The sequence below is a fragment of the Petaurus breviceps genome, unplaced genomic scaffold (genome assembly GCF_028583685.1).
Source record: "Petaurus breviceps papuanus isolate PSGF00001 unplaced genomic scaffold, PetGlider_PUasm1.0 131, whole genome shotgun sequence".
In the NCBI taxonomy this organism is placed as follows: Eukaryota; Metazoa; Chordata; class Mammalia; order Diprotodontia; family Petauridae; genus Petaurus; species Petaurus breviceps.
The window spans coordinates 1,402,843-1,416,914 of NW_027185674.1; the positions used below are offsets into that span (position 1 = coordinate 1,402,843).

Below are 14,072 nucleotides of genomic sequence, written 5' to 3' on the forward strand. Positions count from 1 at the left end.
TGTATCTTATACACTTCATGTATTTATTTATCTATGAACATGCCTTCTCCCCTCCTCCCATATGTTCCTTGGAAGTTGGGACAGTCTCACTGATAAATCTGTGCCCCCAGCATCTAGTGCATGCTTGAAAGAGTGAGCATTTAACAAATGTTTCTTGATTAGTCTGCTGTGACGAGCATGTAGAGTGTGTGGGAGATAGTGACAGAACAGGAAGGTAGCAGGTTGTGGAAAGCATTAGATGCTAGAGAAAGTTTACACAGTGGGGAAAGGAATGTCATGGCCAGATCAGTGCTTAAGAAGGATTATTCTGACAGTGGCATAAAGAACAGATTGGAGGTAAATGAGTGGATAAAGAAAGATGAGTTAGGAGGCTATTTCAGTAATACAGGTGTTTGCCAGTGAGGGCCTGTATCAGGGCAGTGTCAGTGGGAACAGAAGAGGGGCCAGATGTGAGAAATGTTACAGAGGTGTAATCAGTAGGACTTGTGGACTGATTAGTTATGAGAAATGAGGAAGAAGAATTAAAGGTGACATCAAAGTTTCTATTCCAGGAGGCTGGGTAATCAGTAGATACCTGTTGAACAAATGATGGCAACATACTTATAGGATACCAAGTTCTCCCCAGCAGGACCATTGTAGTTAGGCCAGAAGATAGTGATTAGAAAAACAAAGTTTAATTCATGCCTCGTTCCTTGCTATCCAAGGGAAGTGGTGGTGGTGGTGCTTTTGTGACAAAGGGAAATATTATTCCAAAGGACTTATTTTGTATGAAATGAGCAAATAACAGTGATACCAATTTGGGGATAATTGGGTCATTTTGTCCCCAGTACAACTTTAAAGTAATAGGAAACAAATAGTCTTAATTCTTTTCCACTTATGCAGTGTATTGATGTGGAAAAATGACTTTTTCATGATGTCTGCCTTGGAGTCATGCAGAGATCTTTGGGCTTCTGGGTAAAATAGTCCAAAACAACATAAGTTTATCAGTAACTCACACTTCTGTACTATGATTTGCCGTCCAAGAGGATCTTGGAACTAAATGAGGATCCTTTACTGTGCTTTTGTGCCCTGACAATAAAGCTTTCTTAAGACATTACAAGTAGATTGTCTATGTGGTTTCAGGCATCTGCCTTTGTTAATCTACAGTAATAATGTGTCTGTGTGATTAGTAACCACAAGTAGCCACCCAAGTAACTGCTGATGGGTCCGATGAGAATCTTTATCCCTTTATAGCATCCTTTTCTACTCCTCATAAAATGTACTTTCTGTCCTTAAGTTATAAAAATAACACTAGTAAGACTCACCATCATGAGAAGAAGCGAAGAGAGCATGTGAGTATATTTCTGAAAGTCATTTGGGTATGATCATCTTCTTTTACCCTACCCAGATAAGGATGCATTTTCATTGTTCCATGTCCTCTTGTCTTTTCTCCATTCTTCTCCATGGAGTGAAATGTTAAGTCCAACATTGGAACACAGCACATAGAGAGATAGAAGCCTGTACTACAACTCAATCAGTAGCAGTGTGGTATAGTGGACAGAACCACTGGACTTGGAATCTGAAGGGTTTAAATTCCATCTTCGACACTTAGCAGCAGAGTAACTCTGGGAAAGTATTTAACCTTTCTGGTCCTGAGTTTCATCTGTAAAATGAGGGGAGTGGGTTCAATGATCTCCAAGGCTCCTTCCAGTTCTAAATCTGTAAACCTTTGAGCCTTTAAACATGGTGAGTGCTATCTGACTGCTCACTGTTTCATAGATTCTCCATATCTAATCTAATTCAGCAAACATATACTAATCACTGAGGACATAAAAACAAAACACAAAATGGGGTATGGAAGACGGTGCAATATGTAAATATGTGTCTAATAATTGGAGGAGGAAGAAGAGGGCAAGAGTAATGACAACTGAGTGGATCAGGAAAAGCATTGTCTTAGCACAGAAACAGCCCTAAAGGAGACCTGGGATTTGAGGATACAATGGTACAGTTCAGAAATGGGCAATGGGGACCGAGCACATATTTTGGAGAACAGAAAAGAGGCCATTTTCGCTAGAACTAGAATATATAAAAAGGAATAATGAATACAAGTCTGGGAAAGGAGACTGAAGCCAGATTGTAATAGGCTTAAAATGTCAAGCTCAACAGTTTAGATTTCATCCTGTGGGCAATAACATGCTTCAGAGGGTTCTCGGAGAAGGAAATGACATGCTCAGACTGTGATTTGGGAAGATTATTTTACCTGCTGTGTGGAGGATGGATTGGAGAAAAGAGACTGGAAAGAAGAGCAATTAAAAGGTTGTTGCAAATGTTCAAGTGAGAGGAGAAAAAAATCGGCATGAAGTAAGCGCTTGGTCTTTGCCATTCAGTGTACATAGAGGAGACAAAGAATGGAAGGTCCGAATCAGGGTGGTGGCCTTGTGAATGGAAGGAGAGGGGCAGATGCTGGAGATATGATGGTGGTAGAGGTGATGAGATTTGGAAACTACTTGCAGAAGGGGATTGTGAGAGAGGGAAGACTTAAGGATTTTTCTAATTTAGAAACTAAAATTCAGTTCATGGAAGAAGTTATTGAAGGGGATTATCATTTCTTAGTCATTGTCAATATGTAGTAATTGACATCCAGTGAGCTGAGTGTGATACCATTTTTCTTATCGACATAAAACTTCAATATAAAATGTCTTTGTATGTGTATTGAATTTAGAAAGACATAGAAAATGAATATTCTTTCACATTAAATATCCTGAGTGTTTATTTGCAATACAAAGATGACCTCTTTTGGGGTATTTTTCCCTTTCTTCTCCTCTTCTCTCCATTGCTGTCTTCCCTTCTTCATCCTCTTTTTCTTCTCCTCCCCTTCCATCTCTTCTTGTTCTTTTTCCATCTTGAAATGGAAGGAATGCAATGTTAAGTCTTACATTGGAACACAGCACATAGAGAGATAGAAGCCTTGCCTACAACTCCATCACCAGCAGTGTGGTATAGTGGATAGAGCCATTGGACTTGGAATCTGAAGGATCTGAATCCCATCTCAGACACTTAGCAGCAGAAGCAGCACTTAGCACCCTGCTCCCTTCTCTTCCCTTCCCCTGTCCTCTCGCTTTTTACTGTCCCCCACATTCTTCCTTGTCCCCTGCTTCCTTTCCTTCTTCATCCTTTATTTTCTCCCCATCTTTTCCTCTCTATGTGTACTTGTTTAGCATCTTAAATACATAGTACATGGAGCTAAGCAGGTCTCCATCCCACTATCTTTTAGAAGGGCAGGAAAAGGTTCTATTTTTCTCCCTGCTTGAAAATATCCCACTTTACTGGTAGATAAGCCCAACTCATTTCCTTTTTTGTCTCCAATATAAATAATTTTTTTTAAAATCCCATTTCCCTTTTTCTTTTCCTAGAAAGACTTGAGTAGCTTTGTAATACAATGTTGTCATTTTGACCTGATTTCATTACCTGTGGTCACAGGACAGTTGTTGTGGGGAGGGGCATAAGGCTCAAGAGGTGACCTACAGGCATCATGTGAGAAGATCTCATTCAGACCTCAGACCAAGAGTCACTGCCAGACCCTGGTCCAGAGGAGTCTTCACTTAGGTGATGATATGTATAGAGCATTAGACTTGGAGCCAGGAAGTCCTGAGTTTAGATACACCCTTAGACTCTTACTAGCTTTGTGATCCTGGGCAAGTCACTTAACCTTCCTCTGCCTCAGTTTCCTCATCAGTAAAGAGGTGATCATAATAGCACCTATCTCAAAGGGTTGTTCTGATGAGCCAATGAGAAAACACATACATTGCTTTGCAAACCTTAAATTGTTGTTCAGTTGTTTCAGTTGTGTCTGACTCTTCAGGACCAAATTTGGGGTTTTCTTGTCAAAGATACTGGAGTGATTTGCCATTTCCCTCTCCAGCTCATTTTACAGATGAGGAAACTGAGGCAAATAGGGTTAAGTGACTTGTCCAGTGTCACACAGCCAGTAGTGTCTGAGGCCATATTTGAGCTCAGGAACAAACCTTAAAACATTATATAAATACTTGTCATTATTATTGATGGCAACTAGAACAGTAACATCTATTCCTGTTCTCAAGTGTCTCAATGCAATTCCCTTTGGAAGTTCTTCCTTTCTCAGTCCTCTGAATCAACCCCCTAATTGGATTTGATTGACAGTTGAGGAGACAGTGCATCTGCAGTGTTAAGCACTGTCAGGAGATTCCATTTGGGACAGCATAATGGACAGGAAGCGATGCTCTCCTCCCCCACCATGCATATGAAATTTAAACTTAGAGCTCACCCTCACCGCAAGGTCTTAATGTGGCTCAGATCCAAATGAACTCTAGATCACAGTGATCCACTCAGGGCAAGATAATGTGGTAAGATGAAGCTTATTTTGGTTATTCCTCCATATCATGGCAGCTTTTCCTTTTCCACTCTGGTACCTGGCACCTCCATACTGCAGGACTTCACAGAACTAGAACAATGGCATCTTCTGGTCTTCAGCTCTACCATTCTCTTGTTTATGGCATTCTCATTCCTCTCAGTTCTCTGTGATAAGGGTTCTGCAACAACATTAAGTGATATTAAAGCACTGCTGTACGCATCAATAAGAAAAATGGATACAGGATCATGATAATTTGATTAAAACTTATTGTTGGGGGATGATGGAGGGGAGGGCAGGTTGGGGGAGGAGGGTAGTTAGAAGCACACACTTTTGAAAAGGGACAGGGTCAAGGTAGAGAATAGAACAAGTGAGGGGCGGGATAGGATGGAGGGAAATATAGTCAGTCTTTCACAATATATCCACTATGAAAATGTTTTGCATAGCTACACACATACAACCTGTATTGAATTGCTTATCTTTCCAGTAAGGGTGGGTGGGTGACAAGGGAGGAAGGGAAAGAATCTGGAATTCAAAGTTTTAAAATAAAATGTTTAAAAAATATATTATTATTATTATTTATGTGCAACTGGGAAATAAGATATACAGGCACTGGAGGATGGAGATCCATCTTGCTCTACTGGAAAGTTGGAGAGGGGATGGGGGAAGATATAGGATAGAGCAGATTGGGGGAGGGAGTATACAGTGAGATTGCTATTTTGGGGTGGTGGGTAGGGGAAAGATGGGGAGAAAATTTGTAACTCAAAATCTTGTGGAAATGAATGATGTAAACTAAAAATAAACATAAAATTTAATTAAAATAAAACCTTATTGTTACTTTAACCTAAATTATTTGGTGATAGATATTCTAATCTTTAGGCAAAATAAGTTATAGGAAGTGTGATAGACCTTGGTAACTGGGAAATTTGCCATTAAAGTGAAAATGGGACAGCTAGGCACAGTGGTTAGAGTGCTGGGCCTGGAATCAGGAAGATTCATCTTCCAGAGTTCAAATCTGGCCTCAGACACTAATTGTGTGACCCTGGGCAAGTCACTTAATCCTTTCATCTCAGTTTCCTCATCTGTAAAATGAGCTGGAGAAGGAAATGACAAATCACTCCAGTATCTTTGCCAAGAAAACCCCAAATGGTATCAGAAAATGTTGAGAATGACTGAAAAATGACTGAACAACAACAATGGAAAAATGGGGGGGATGAGAGAATGAGAGAAAGTGCAAGAGAGAAAGAGGGAGAGACAGACAAACACAGACAGATCAAGAGACAGATAGATAGAGGGATCTTCTTGACTCCGAAGTCCACTGCTCTAGTCACTATATAACTCTGCCTATAGATCAGGGGTCTATAAATTTGTATTTTTAAAATATTTTTGATCCTATATTTCAACATAATTAGTTTCCTTGGTAATCCCATTTTATTTTATACACTTAAAAATATTATTATTATAAGATGTCCGTAGGCCTCATTGGACTACCAAAGGAGTCCATTACCCAAAAAAAAGATTAAAAATCTCTGCTCTAGGCATCCTCAGCACATGGTAATCAGGTTAAATGCTTACCAAAACACTTTCAGTATGGACAACTCTTCACTGAGAAGAATTAAAACACTGACAACAGGTACATGCCATAGGACCTGTCACATGTACCTGAAGGTGATTTATTTCCAGATGGAACCTATGAAACAGCTAAGATAGAAGAGTGGAAAGGAAAGGTCTTCCTTGGGCACCATCCACATTAACTGAGTCTACAAAGAAGTGCTGAAAACATTGTTGAGTCATGAAGGTTTGTTTGTGGAAAAGAGGACTTAAGAAAGCAATTCATCACCAAGTCATTGCCAGCAGAAATGAAGAAAGGGTATCCTTTGGCAGCCTGGACTTGCTGATCAGTTCAGATTATGTAGGGAAATGGTAGAAACTGTGCAGTATTTGACTTCATGTTGCAGAAATGGAAAACCTGTTGATACTTCTTATTGAGTTGTTTCAGTCATGTCTGACTCTCAGTGACCCCACTTAGGGTTTTCTTGGCAAATATACTGGAGTGGTTTGCCATTTCCTTCTCCAGCTCATTTCACAGATGAGGAAACTGAGGCAAGTGACTTGTTCAGGATCACATAGCTGCTAAGTGTCTGAGGCCAGATTTGAACTTGAATCTTTCTGACTCCTGGGCTGGTACTCTATCCACTGTGCAATCTAGCTGCCCTATTGATACTTTGAAAAATGTGATCAGGAGGCCAGAATTATATATCCAAATCATTATCTTTCATAAATAGACAAATTTCTCTAAATAGTCTCTATTGGAACCAAAGTATTGTTACAGATGAAACTTTACCTACCGTTATCCATATGATCCATAAAAATATAAGAATGTTTTTTTTAAGCAATTGGGGTTAAGTAACTTGCCCAAGGTTACATGGCCAGTGTTGTGTGTGTGGGTGTGGGTGTGAGGCTGGAACCGATCCCAGGTCCTCCCGACTCTGGGGCTGGTGCTCTTACTCACTGCACCACCTAGCCGCCCCAAGAAGAATGTTCTTAATAGATGTTATCATAGTGAATACACTTAATCTCCAATTACATATAATGAAAAAATTTCAAAGTAAAGAGCTAGGAGAAGAATTAAAAAACATCTAAGGGCAGAAAGAAGTGCGTGTCATCCCCAGCATTCTTCCCGCTGTTCAAGTTTTCCTGAAGATGGTTCTGAGTCTACAGAGAATGAACCAACATTCAACAATTTCAGTTACAAAAATCGGTCTGACAAATATTAAATGTAAAAGAATAATAGGAAAAATTAACTCATCTCAGGATCATTTCTCTCTGAACTCAGTCAAATATAAAAATAAGAATAAAACATCATCATCATCATTTCTGACTCCTGTAAAGAGAAAATTCACAGTCTTACTTTTTGTTATGGGTAATATTTGCTTAAAGGACTACTTTTAATTAGTACAAGATGTTATTTGCTATTTCATATTATCCAGTCCTCTCCCCATTCTTTCAATGTGTGTGAATCAGACGTCACCTGTACTTTGTAACTCTTGTGCCTGCTAGTAATGGAAATAAAATTCTTGGAGAAAGATGTAAAAAGAGGAGAGATCCTGTTGGGCTGTAACATGAAAATTGCATGTGAAGATGACATTTTCCTGATGCAACTTTTATGCTCTTTCTCTCCCTCCCACCCCCCACAATAGCATGTGCTGAGGACTTTTTCTATGTTGCTCAAGGAAGAGACACATCTATTGAAGGTGTGGATGATGCAGAAGACTTTGAGAAAACCAGACAGGCCTTCACTCTTCTTGGTAAGGTTTTGTTTCTTTGTTTTTTCGCTATTTTTTTGGAGGGCAGTTGGGGTTAAGTGACTTGCCCAAGGTCACATGGCTAACTTTTGTGTTAAGTGTCTGAGGCTGGATCTGAGCCCAGGTCCTCCTGACTACAGGACAGGTTCTCTATTCACTGTACCACCTAGCCACCCAGTTTCTTTTTTTTTAGGGAGGTGGGTAGGGGAAGAAGGAGAATTGAAGGGGGAGAGTATCTTATAAAACATCACAGGGGAGATAATCTTGGAGAAGGGATGTCCTTTTCCTTTCCCTAAATTTGAAAGACTCCAGAGCTAGGATTCCAGGGTTTCTAGGTTACAGCCTCTACTTACAGAGGCAGCAAAGTTCAGGAGTTCTTGTAGTCACTCAGAAATCGTTTCTTATTCCCTGAAGTATAAAACAAATCTTCAGTGAGATTGATTAATATTCTGCATCTCGTCATCAAAGCCTGGGTTTAGAAGCAGCACACTGGAAAAAAAAAAAAAACTAAACCAATTCTTAGGAGACCCAGAATTTGGAATCACAGGGAATCTTTGAGACGGTAGAGACCTTTAGAGTTTATCAAGTCCAGTCTTTCAACTAGGAGGGTGAAGGAAATCCTCCTAGAATAGATCTTAACAGATTGTCATCCAGCCCCCATTTCAGGACTCTCAGTAACAGAGAGTAATCTCCCTCCTCGTGTCCTTCATGAATCCACCTTGTTTCATTGTTGGCAAGCCCCTCTGATTGCTTAAATGCATTTCTTCATGTTGAACAAAAATCGGCCTCTCTGTGACTTCCACTCATTGGTCCTTGTTTTGCCTTTTGGAGACAAATAATCTCATTCTTTTTTTGGGGTGTGGGGGTGGGTGGGAGGTAAGGCAATTGGGGTTAAGTGACTTGCCCAAGATCACACAGCCAGTAAATATTAAGTATCTGAGGCTGAATTTGAACTCAGGTCCTACTGACTCCAGGGCTGGTGCTCTATTCACTGAGCCCCCTAGCCGCCCCCAAATAGGCTAATTCTAACACCTCTTCCATAAGCTATGTCTTCAGTTATTTGAAGACTAAGATCGTGGGTCTCCTTATTCTTCTCTTGGCTTTGCCATTCACCAAGTGATTTCTCTTCTCTGGACCACAAATTCCTCTTATATAAAACATGGAGGTTGGACTGTATTTGTTGTTGAGTTATTTCAATCATATCTGACTCTCTGCAATGCCTTTTTCTTGGCAAAGACATTGGAGTGGTTTGCCATTTCCTTCTCCAAGAACTGTATAATTATAGTAATAATAATTATAATCGCTAACATTTTATAGTCCTTTACATATGATTAACCTCATTTTACAGATGAGGAAACTGAGGCCCAGAGAAGTAAATGACTTGCTCAGGGAAACATGGATAGTAAGTTTTAGAAGAAAGATTGAAAGTTAGCTCTTTCCCGACTCCATTTTCAGCATTTTGTCTATCCATTACTCTAGGCTACCTTCTAAGATGAACACTAGGACCTTTTCCTTTTTTTTTTTTATTTTGGAGGGGGCAAGATAGGGCAATTGGGGTTAAGTGACTTGTCCAAGGTCATACAGCTAGTTTTTGTGTTAGGTGTCTGAGGCCGGATATGAACTCAGGTCCTCCTGACTCCAGGGCCGGTGCTCTTTTAACTGTGCCACCTAGCCGGCCCCACTAGGACTTTTTCTAATTTAAAAATTCCATTACTCACTAATTCTTCTTGAACCTTTATTGCTCTGACAGGCTTCCTCGTGACGTTGTCAGACAGGAGTTTCTAGAATATGGTCCTCAAATCTTCTTTGCAGTGCCATGTGTAGTTCTGTGAGAGCCAGAGGATGATACTCTGTTATTACTATGGCTTTTAAATTCCTAATTGCAATCATCAAAACTATGTTCATTATGATTCAGTTTTATTGTAATTAAAACAGAGGGTAATTTTCACTTCAATGGGAACAGAAGTAATTCTGGAAATCTCCTACAACCAAGAAGTTGCCTTGGCCAAAATGGGGGGAGGGATTTGTGAAGAGAGAGCTTCCATTAAATTTGTCCATAGTTTATCCCCAGTAGGGAAGTTGAGGATGTTGACATGTACTTCTGAACTTTGGTCACCCCCAACAATGTACTTGTTGAAGAAAGCATGATGAATTGGACTGACTGGTCCACATGGCTAACCCAGGGTTGCATTCTTTAGCTTGGAATGAGGTCTGGATATTGTACAGCAAGCAGATCCCTATGTAAGGAGAGAGGATAATTGATGTCTCAGCTGCTAAAGTCAGCAGACACTGTTCAGTGTTCCTAGTAACTGAAGGATAGATTTAACTTGTTCTCCTTCCCTCATGTCCCCTTCTGCATTTCCCATCACCACCACTCCAGGCCTCTCCTCTTGTGCCCTTTTAGCCAGGAGATGCAGGGAGAGAGATACAAGTTGGAAGGGTATGAAGGCACATGACATGACTGACCCCTAGCATTACCTTCTGCTTGTCAGGAAAGAGACAAGGCTCTTAAAAACTGTCTTTGTGGCAGTCCTGCTGAGCAGAAAGTGTGAGCTGGTACTGGGGGAGGCAGCATTCTCTGCAAGATGATTGAATCTAGTGTAGAGCTTTAGAATTGGGTTATTGCTGACAGACCTAAGTGAACAGTAACTAAAATGTCAGGTATACCAAAAATCTTTCTAAATTTTTTTTATTTGTGGAATAAAAAAAGCATTTTCATAAAATAGTACAATAAAAAAAGATGATTGTACATGAAACTGCAAATCCACTCTGTACAACAAATACACAACAAAATTATCATGTAATTTTTTTTATTCGCTCCCCCTCCATCCCCTGCCCTAGAGATAGCTACCATTAGACACAAATACACACACACAATTATCTACACATACTTCTGTTTATCAGTTCTTTCTCTGGATGCAGATAGTGTCTTTCTTCATATATCCCTTATAGTTAATTTGGGTATTTATATTAGACAAAATAAATTATTTGCTCAAAGTCATTCTTAAAACAATATTACTATCACTGTGTTCTCTTGGTTCTGCTCATTTTATTCTTCATTATTTCTTTCAAGTCTTTCTGTATTTTTCTTTTTTTTATTAATTTGTTTGTTTACTTTTAGTTTACAAGATTCAGTTTCACAATCCCTTGAGTTTCAAATTTTCTCCCCCTCCATGTCCCTCCCACCTGCCATGGCAGCATGCAATCAAATATAGGATCTGCAAATACCTTCCCATTAAACATTAGTCAGGTTGTAAAGAGGGCTTATAACCGATGGAATGAAGAATGGGAAAGAGGAAACAAAACCAAACAAGAAAAAGAAAGAGAGCAGGTAGTTTTGCTTGAATCTGCTGTCAGACTCTGTAGTTCCTTCCCTGGATGTGGACATCTCTTTCCAACATCAGTCTTTTGGAGTTGTCTTATAATCTTGCATTGCTGAGAAGAGGCCAGTCTACTGTCGAAGTTCATTGTCACACAAACGTTGTGGTATCCCTTATTTTTCTAAAATCATTGAGCTCATCATTTCTTATAGCACAGTAGTATTCCATCACAATCACATACCACAACTTCTCCAGCCATTACCCAATTGATGGGCATCCCTGCAATTTCCAGTTGCATATACATATATAACTATATATACCAAAATCTTAGTGCATTTCTTAGCATGAATAGCTTAAAAATGCTCTAAGACTCTAGGGACACCACGTGGTTGTCCACTCCTTAGTGAGCCTCTCTCTTTTCATATACCTCTGAAGTCCATACAGTAATAGGAAAGAATCAGAGCACAAGCTCCAGGTCACTGGGCAGATCCTGTAGAGAAGATGATCACAAAGTGATGGGCAAGAATCCCACAAAATGACAAAGTGCAGTTGGATTGAGATCTGCACCTGTGAAGGAGGTATGCGCACAAGAGTCAGGGGACTCTTGCACTAGATTGAATGTGCCCAATTCCTTATTGCTTTTCTTTTTTTCTTACCCATGGATTTTTTTATAGGCTTCTACATTCAGGAGAATCTTAGAGAGCGTAAAATCATATGATTCTGGACCTTCCATGTTGTATAATCCTGTTTCTCAACCAGTACAAGAATCTGTAATGTCTTCTGGCAAAGGTACCAGTGGAGGCTGGATGACTACCTCCAGGAAGGTCATGCTACATTAAAGACAAACCTATTTGGAGCAGCTGGATAGTTCAGTGGATAGAGAACTAGCCTTGGAGTCAGGAGGACCTGAGTTCAAATCAGGCCTCAGACACTTACTAGTTGTATGACCCTAGGCAAGTCACTTAACCTTGATTGCCTCCTAAAAGAAAAAAAGAAACCTATTCTGTTTTTGAACCTCCACGGTTATTAAAACATTCTTATACTGAGTCAAAATCTGCCTTCCTATATGCCTTTCATCCATTGGCCCTGGTAATATTTAGAATCTCAGCTTTCCTTAAAAAATATTGTATGACCCGGTTTCCAGGACCCTCATCATCATCATCACCCTAGTCACTCTTTTTAGAATATTTCTTATGTCTCAGTGTCCATCTTAAAGCGTTGCTCCCAGAAATGGATATGTATCTTCACCTTGTCGTGACCAGTGCACAACAGTGGGCTTTTCTCTTCCCGTAAATGGAATAATCTACTCTTCCTAATGCAGCCTGAATTTGTTTTTAGCAGTGATACCACATTGTTGGCTCATGATCCCACTTTTGTCTTTCTGAGACAACCTTAGTAAAGCAGTCAGGTCACCTTAGAGGTCTGTCAATGCAGTAGGTACTTCCTTGACAATGAATTAGAAAGAAAAAAAGGGAAAACATCGAAAGGCCCCAGTTAAATGAATATTCTCAACTTCTGTGGCCTTCTCTCCCCTGCTACTTCAGGTAAACTGGATACGTGCAAGACCTACTATGAGCCAGGAAATTCTAAGTTTTGTTTTACAAGTACACATAGGTTGGGGCTTTGCCTCCTATCATGATGCCTTATTCTGAAGTGCCAGTCCCTAACCTGACATAGTGGTGCTTCACCTTGCCTTTGACCCGTTGGTTGGGGCAGCATGCATGTCATACGCATTTGGTCCCTGAGTCATGTGAGGGGTGATAAGGGTTAGGGGATGGGGCTGTCAGTGTTAATCAAAACTAGATTGTGATTGCTTTTGTGAGTGGGTGTGCATTATTCACTTCCTGAAAGATCTGTGACACTTTTTTTCAGTACAAGCTAGCTTTCTCTTGTCTCCCAGCCTACATGCAGGGAATACAAACTCACTTTCCTATTAGCTTAAGTAAAGCATGAACTTTAGTGCCTTAAAAAATATCCCATTATAAAAACTACAAATGTGTTTTTTTTTCATTATTCATATCTAGTGGCCCTGCATTCTCTTGGAAAATTGAAATTTGACTGTGTATGTTTATATCTATTGAGATTCAGGGAAAGGTGTGTATGAGCTATGTGTAAGGTGTGTTTCTGATAGCTATGGGTTGGCAAGGAAGAGTCTGTGAAGGGGGGTGGGCTGGGCTGACAACTGGCTTGCCATCATAACCCTTATCATAATAATCCCCTGAAGAGTCTTCCTCACTTTCCCCTGATAGCCCTTTAGATGTGTGTCACAGATGTTTGCAGGAGATTATATTTGGAGAACGATTATTACAAATAAATTACCTCTCCTTATGGACTCATAAAAATGTCCTTAAAACGTCTGCTTGAAATGAAGTCCAAGATGAGTTTGCATGATGGCCACCTCTGTTTCGCTGCCAAACAAGTTATAATGCTACCCTGACCTAGCCAATATGACCCAGGTGGTTCTGGGTAAGAATGTAATAGTTGAGCCCAGGAACCCCTTTCACCCTCGGTACTATTCCTTTGAATGGTGATTACTTATTCAAAGGAACAAAAATCAAACACACACACTTTAACAGAGCTGAATCTCTCTTTCCTGCCATGGAAATTGGGAATAATTCATTCATTTTCCTTTACCTTTTAGGAGTGAGAGAATCCCATCAGATAAGTATTTTTAAGATAATTGCTTCTATCCTGCACCTTGGAAATGTGGAGATCCAAGCTGAACGCGATGGAGATTCCTGTAGCATATCAGTGAGTTGTGCGACCATGCCAATGAGAGAATCCTTACAATTTACTGTGTGGTTATAGATTTATACTACTTATGTACTGCTCTCTACCCCAAGAATAAGAGGGGTTATTTATTTCTAATGGTAATGTTTTCCTAGCCTGCACTTGAACAACTGATGTGATTTACTGGGTAGTGATGCCTTTTAAAAGGAACTAACTTCTTTTCAGATCAAGTGCTTTCTGCAATGTAACTGAAAAATCACCTGACTCCTCTCCCTAAGGGAAAAGACTAGGTGGTCTTAGGTTTGTAATATTCCCCAGCAAAGCCAGGTCAGGGCTGACTGTTTGATACCC

General features: G+C 40.0%; 1 protein-coding gene across 4 annotated transcripts in view; it reads left to right on the forward strand.

The window, feature by feature from the left end:
• Positions 1–14,072, forward strand: part of MYO5B (myosin VB) — a 565,409-nt gene that overhangs the window by 304,154 nt on the left and 247,183 nt on the right. For all 4 annotated transcript variants that reach the window (XM_069104353.1, XM_069104327.1, XM_069104336.1 and 1 more), the window contains 2 exons: positions 7,567–7,674; positions 13,633–13,742. In XM_069104353.1, coding sequence (XP_068960454.1) covers positions 7,567–7,674; positions 13,633–13,742 — 218 coding nt within the window. The remainder of the gene's footprint in view (positions 1–7,566; positions 7,675–13,632; positions 13,743–14,072) is intronic.